The sequence below is a fragment of the Phocoena sinus genome, chromosome 2, assembly GCF_008692025.1.
Source record: "Phocoena sinus isolate mPhoSin1 chromosome 2, mPhoSin1.pri, whole genome shotgun sequence".
In the NCBI taxonomy this organism is placed as follows: Eukaryota; Metazoa; Chordata; class Mammalia; order Artiodactyla; family Phocoenidae; genus Phocoena; species Phocoena sinus.
In genome coordinates, this window is record NC_045764.1 from 60,364,254 (window position 1) to 60,371,332 (window position 7,079).

A 7,079-nucleotide genomic window follows, 5' to 3' on the forward strand; every position below is an offset into this window, starting at 1 on the left:
AGTATTTCTTATATACGCTTTCATTTTGGAAATAGTTACAGCATAGCTGGGAGAGTCTTTAACCTTTTGTGCTATGCAGCTACACCTATATACTGCACAGCAATTATATAGTCCATCTGTTTATTTAGAGTATGTGGATTAATTTCATTTCTTTGAGGTCTAAAAGTCTCTCTGAAAATAAAATCTTCTCTATGGAGCAGACCACATTAGAGTCAAGTTTCTTTTGCTGTGGAATCACTGATCTGTGTTATGGTTGAACTGAATGGGAGGATTTTCTTACTTTCTCTTCTTATCTCACTTCAGGAAGTGGAGAGACACCTACAGTGGACACTATCGACTCATATATGAACAGACTGCACAGTATTATTTTAGCTAATCCCCAAGACAATGAAAACTTCATAGCTACAGTTCGAGAAGTTGTGAACAGGCTTGATCGTTAGGGAATGGTGAGTGCTCACTGACATGATTCGTACGTGCCAGCGTGTCATCAAAAATACAATGGCATTAGACTTTATCAATACTAGTAAAACCCTGGAATTACATTGAATAAGTGAGTTGGAGACTTGATTAAGATTCCTGTTGCATGGTTGCTAAATGTAGTAAATAGTGTTGGAAAACTGAATCAAGATAGTTTTTCTTCATGCATGCCTCCACATGGCTTAATGGAAAGAGCGTGATTTTTGTGGCTGGACCTCAGTTCTAGCTTTGTCACTTATGAGCTGTATTCTCAGGTATTAGTTTCCCAAAGAGCTTTGAAGGGTGAGTGAGAAATTTAGAGAAAACAACACATAGAACAAAATAAATATCACTTAATTGCTAAGCTTCCTTTCCCCTGTAAAGTTAATGATAATTTACAATAGTCAGTGAGACATTGTATGTGTACGAGACTCTATAAGTAAGAAGCTTTTCATTTATCACTCAATATCAGAGTAACTGTAGTATGTTAAATGTTAATGTGGACTAACCTTACAGTGAAACAGTTAATGCCTTGATTAAATATATTAAAAAATAAATGAACTCTCAATAAGTAGAAAGAGAGAAAAGAGAAAATAAGCTTTTTAAAAACATATTCAACAAATGACTAGTAGTATGTGTTGCATCCTTTTAGAAGAGAAAAAAGTACATTTCCCAAAGGGATCTGCTTATATAAACTTTGTGGTACTAATGGTCAGTCATCAGGTATCATCACTCAAATTCCTGTAGAGATAGGGTACCCTTTAGTATGTCATTCCACAAAATTGACAGCCCTTTGGTCTGTCAGTTAAATTGTTCCATACCTGCAGACATATAAACTGTGTGGAAATCTTGGGGTTGGACCATACAATGAGTGGCCATATATGAATACTAAAACAAGAGTGGATAGCAGGATATGCTCCTTAGAATGGCTGGTCATGGGCTTGGATCCTTATTTATTTGTCTTGCAGGTACATGAGCACACTCATATACATACTAACATTCTAACATGGTCTGGACCTTGAGCAACATGTGCAAGAATAAATAAAACCCATGATTCTTTATCTAATGAGGCCACATCTGGCAGCATAGACAAAAGCAGTAGTCTTTATCCTTCTTGTCCAAGCCCTCAAATAGTAACTGTACAAGGCAATTTATTATACTTTAGCCTCAGCCGTGCTCTGATGGGGAAAGGATTACTGTCCTTCTAGTGAGTAGCCAGATGGAACAGACCATACTTCTAAGAGATGGCTGGACTCCCTGCAGAATAAAGAAATGGCATTACTGCTGCTGTTTGTGAAGGGAACAGCTTGTAAATCTAGGCTTGGGATTTTTAGGAGCTCGTCATCTTTCTCATTTTCACACAGTGTTTTCAATTAACACTCTTGTAGGCTTGAAAAGAGAGAGCTGGGAGAAACAGTGTGGAGGATTGTGAAAGAACACAGTAATTGATAACGTGTTGTCTCCTCACATAGGTATAGGGCAGTTATTGCAAGTTCTGAGCCAAAAATGGTTTTCCATTTTGAGCATTTGGCCAGTAAGACTCTCCTAAAGCTTTATCTATCTTAAGGATATAAACTGTAGTATCTGCTTTCCAAGGTGTCTTTGAAAACCTAGAATGTGATGATTATTCTTGATTTTAACCTACAAATATTTTGCCCTTGAAAGAAACAGTACCTGAAAATGTGAACCGTTTTATTACCACAGATTCTTACAATCTAGCCATATAAACATAACTAAGAATGGATAGTTCTCCGTACCCTCTGAAACTGTCAAATGAAACAATTATAAAGACTGTGATTAACCTAGCTTGCCCTCATTATACAAATATGTACAGACAGCTAGGCCTGATGTCCCCAGCATTCATGGTGCAATTAATTACTCTGACATGAGCTTGGCAAAGGTTTCTTCCATTGTCAGGACCCAGTGAGTGAAAGGAAGCTAATGGTCTCCAGCTTTAGAGGAGCATATTAGAGCTGGAAGGGGTGTTTAGAAATCCCATTATTTTACATATGAAGAAACTGAGTCCCAAAGAGGCAGAATCTCTTGCCTGAAAATACCTGAGTATGTGGGTGCAGAATCCAAAACTAGAACACATGTATCTAAACTCAGTGGGGTTTCTAAAACATTGATACAAGGAGGTAGGGATGGGTGTAAGGGGAAAGCACTAAAAAAAATCTTAGAATGAGCATTAAGATAAATGGGAGGTAATTAGGAAAAAATTACAATCCAGCAATTATAATGTTATAAAATTTTGGTCAGCCATTTTATAATTATTTTTATAGTTATACCATGGAAGAATTACCCCAGCTGTCATCTTTCTTTGTGGCTGACTTGTACTTAGAAAAAGTGGAGCTGGGAGGAAGTCATGGAGGTGATTTCATATTGACAGATGACTACTGTATATAAACTATCAAAAGCCATATGTTGCTTGATTTCAGTTGAACCAAGTGATAAATATTTGCCTGTTGGAGGATTGGAAAAATATATATATATGTGATTGCCTTTTTATCAATGTAAAAATGTATTCATCTTATGTACACAGTACATCCCTATCCATGCAGAGGGCCTTAGATTTATACTTGAAGAAGATTGGTTTTGATTGACCAGGACTAAAGTAAAGTACTAATTTTTCATCATCACATTTGTCCCTGATACTTGCTTTTCTGTGTTCGGCTGGCAATTTTCCAACCTCCCCATTGTGGCTGAGCTGGAGCAGGGCCACATTTTTCATTGAAATGTTGTCTAAAATGCCTCAGTGAGGTTGGTTGCTTGCAGCTTTATGAGCTCTTTAGTTTACATACACCCTGCTACTCACCGTAACCCTTTTTTTTTTTGGCCACGTAGCACTGGGTGTTTATTCTGCATAATAATAATAATAAACAACACTGTGAGCATTTACACATGCTGGCACATCCTAAGTACTTTACGTGTGCTGGCTCATTGACTCCTTGCCACAACTCCATGAAGTTTTTCTTTTTTCCATTTTATTTAATTTTATTTTTTTATTAATTTTAACTGGAGTACAGTTGCTTTACAATGTTGTGTTAGTTTCTGCTGTAAAGCAAAGTGAATCAGCCATATTATATACATATCCCCTCTTTTTTGGATTTCCTTCCCATTTAGGTCACCACAGAGCACTGAGTAGAGCTCCCTGTGCTCTACAGTCGGTTCTCATTAGTCATCTATTTTATACATAGTATCAAGAGTGTATATATGTCGATCCCAATCTCCCAGTTCCTCCCACACCCCCCTCCCCCTTGGTATCCATATGTTTGTTCTCTACGTCTGTGTCCCTATTTCTGTTTTGTAAATAAGAACATCTATACCATTCTTCTAGGTTCCACGTACCTTAACCCTTTTGAAAATAGAGCAAAACATTATTTTAACCCATAGCCCTAACCCTTTCTGATCTGTGCTTACGTTTTGGTATCCTTTTTTTTTTTCTCCCAATTCTACAGGTCTTAGAGCTCCAAGATGTTCTGTAAGTGGTTTTACTTGTTTGGAATGAGAAGCCATCCATGGAAATTTGAATTGAGTGGAGGCAGAGAGGGAGGTACAGATTACTCTGCTTGTGAAGGAACTGTCAGTTGAGTTAAATGCCTTCACCCCAGGAAGCCATATGAGGGAGCAACAAAAGGAACATGTATGTGAACTTCCTATGGAATCGTCTTCGTGAAGCTTTGACCGTGTACAGCCACTCTCCCGAGTCTTCAGTTTCCTATCATTTCTATTTCTGTTGAAGTGGGTCTGCATATATACTGCTGACCAGGCGCCCCTGAGATTGGCATCTTCTGCAGCAGAAAGGAAGCCTTCTTATTGTTCTGCTTCATTCAGATTGGACTCTTTTATCAGTGGCTCTGTGGTTTTATCAGTGGTTTTCCTACCTAGCTGTCACTTCTTCTTAATGCTTTCGGGGGTTATTTTTTTATTTCCTTCACCCCCACCAAGCTAGACATCTCCATTTTCTGACCTCTTGGCTTTGTTGCTCAGCAGGGTTCTGAAGGAGAGTTTCTCTCATTGAACAGGCCCAGTCTTCTCCCATCATCGTCCTGCTGTGACTCCAAAGAAAGGAGCTTCTTGTTGACAGTGTCCTGTGGAGTGAGGCTGTGTTTCGCATCCCACACAGCGCTCAGTGGGTGCCAGCCCTCGTGGAGGCTTTGTGGTTGCTGCCCTGAAGGAGAATGCTCTTTCCTTCCTCCTTGGTACTGCCTGCTGTTTTCTGAGCATTGCTCGTGCACATGCCCTGCGTCCCAGCCCCAGCAAGGCTCTTCTGTTCCCATCTGTTGGCAGTGACTTGTGGAATATTTTTGCTGAGGAAAAGGTCATTGGTAAACAGGACAGAACGAGAAAAGTAGTTTCTCATTTGGTATTGAAAAAAATCCTAAAGTTTATCATAAGTGAAAACAGAGAGAATCCCTGTCTGCTTGAGGTGTACCGATTCATGGATACGGATGGGTGGAAATGCCATTCAGAATAGCCTCCAGCTGATGGAGAAGGACACGGGGGAATTCTCATGTCCTCTGTCTTCTTCTGTAATCATAACTGCGGAGTCTGTGTCAAAAGGACAGGCTTCCCTTCCTTCTCCCTGCTTAATTAGTAAGTGATTTTTTTTTTTTTTTTTTTTTTTAAACACCAAAAGGGAAGAAGGGTTTCTGTTTCTCACCTCAGGGTTTGGTTTTGTTGTGTCGTGTTTGGATGCTCTGGAGCACGAGGCTGATGGTTGTAGCTGAGATCTTTGGAGCCAAAGCAGGGCATGCTGAGCCCATTGTCTAGGCACCACACCACCGAAGGCGGGTGGAAGTGTGGCCCCCTCACAATATGCTCACAGGCCAGGGTGCAAGGCAGAAACCCCCGTCATGTTGCTGCCTCATCCTGTCTTCTCAGCATCTCCTCCCCTGATTTTCTTAACCCAAAGGAAATAAAACAACAAAAAAAAACCTTTTTGAAAATTCTGATACGAACACACATCAAATTTCCATGTACCGAAGCCCATGTATCACCACTTGGCAGGCTTTTAGAATAAGAGCCCATCATTATCTATCTCTGTAAACCTAGCCAGCTCACCTGCTCTTCTCTATTTTCCTGTTTTCCTGCTCTCACCTGCCATTCCTGTGACTTCTTTCAGACTCCCTGCCTGCTCAGTCCAAGCTGGAATGCACTGTCTGTGGCAGGACATCCAAGCCGGTTCTGGAAGTTTGTGTCTGCCTTCTGCCAAATACTTTCTCTCCTTTCTTCCTCCTACTCTCTGTTTCTCCTTTGTGTCAGTTTTGCACAGCGTTCTTAGCAGTGCCGTAGACCAGGAAAGGCTGTAAGCTGGTCCAAAGATCATCGTTCTCCTGAGTCTAGCTAGGATACCTGACATTGGCTTGAGACATCTGCATATTCAGGAAAGCACGAGATCTCGAGAAAGCCTACAGTCTGAAATCATTTTCACAAAATAACAGCCTGCTTTTGACATGCTGGCTGGCCCTCCTAGCAGCGACACACCTGACTCACTGGTGGCTGGGATTCAGCTGCCACAAAACAAGCAGGTCTGCGTCACCTCCTCTCTCCTCTGTGCCCAGCCAGGAGGTACTAAATGAGGTCACAGGCTAACATGATACCTAATTCATATTTCCCAGTAAACTTGTAGATGTTATTGCACTTACATGTTCTTCTCAAGAAATAAGTTGTTGCCTATTCAGTGTTACAGATTTCTTTCTTTTTATTGAAACACAAGGAGCAGCTGAGGAAAATGAGACAAAGTGTTTTATTTCTGACAAAATAAAATTTTAGAAGAAAATGTGTGTACATGTGTTTGAAACTGTTGAAATGCCAAGTTTTCTGTACAAGTGTTTTTGTAATTAAACTTTTAGATTTTCTTTGTTTTTTAAGAAGTCTATATGCTTGCTTGACATTTGCCTCATTAAAACTTTTCTGTGTTGAATCCACCCGATTCAGTTTTTACCTGCATTGCCTTTTCATCGTAAAGACTTTGTCAACTCTACATTAATCATCAAGTCTGTTATGCTTTTAAAGCAGTAACACATTCATTTTACTAATTGCTTATTCAAAATGTGTCCTAGCCTGTTTGAGAATTCGGCTCTCTTAATGTATGTTGTAAGAATACAATGAGTTATAATTCATTTTAATGTAGCAGTAGTATTCTGGAGGCAACTTGGAAGTCTGATGTTCTTAAAGTCAGTGACTTCAGTCCCCTTGATAGGAGACTTTTGACTTCCTTTTGACTGAAGAGATAAATTGTCCTTAAATGCTTGCTTTTAAAAATAACCACTACTTCACCAATCAGAATCATTTTTAAAGGAAATTTGTCACCTACTTCCACCATGCTTTTAAAATCCTAGGGGTGAGCTCACCTGGCTTCCAAACCCTGCAGCTCTCCAAGTAGCTAGTTGTGTGGCATTGGGTGAGACTTGCTTTGTTCCAGCTTCAGTTTTCTCATCTGACATGCCTCAGCTCTCTTACACTTGTTAGAAAGATAGAATCAGGTAACAGAATCGACCATGCCTTGGAGGATATGAAGACTCTGTTACATGAATGCGAAGAATTGTTGAGGTAACTCAGTTAGGATCAGGCTTGACTACATTTAACAGAAACTCAAATCAGCAAAAGCTTGAATAAGA

At 39.9% G+C, this 7,079-nt stretch overlaps 1 protein-coding gene across 2 annotated transcripts in view; it reads left to right on the plus strand.

The window, feature by feature from the left end:
* HMG20A (high mobility group 20A) overlaps positions 1 to 6,391 on the plus strand; it is a 69,678-nt gene extending 63,287 nt beyond the window's left edge. For both annotated transcript variants that reach the window (XM_032623956.1, XM_032623957.1), the window contains 2 exons: positions 304 to 446; positions 3,915 to 6,391. In XM_032623956.1, coding sequence (XP_032479847.1) covers positions 304 to 440 — 137 coding nt within the window. In that variant the 3' untranslated portion in view covers positions 441 to 446; positions 3,915 to 6,391. The remainder of the gene's footprint in view (positions 1 to 303; positions 447 to 3,914) is intronic.
* The last annotated feature ends 688 nt before the right edge of the window (positions 6,392 to 7,079 follow it).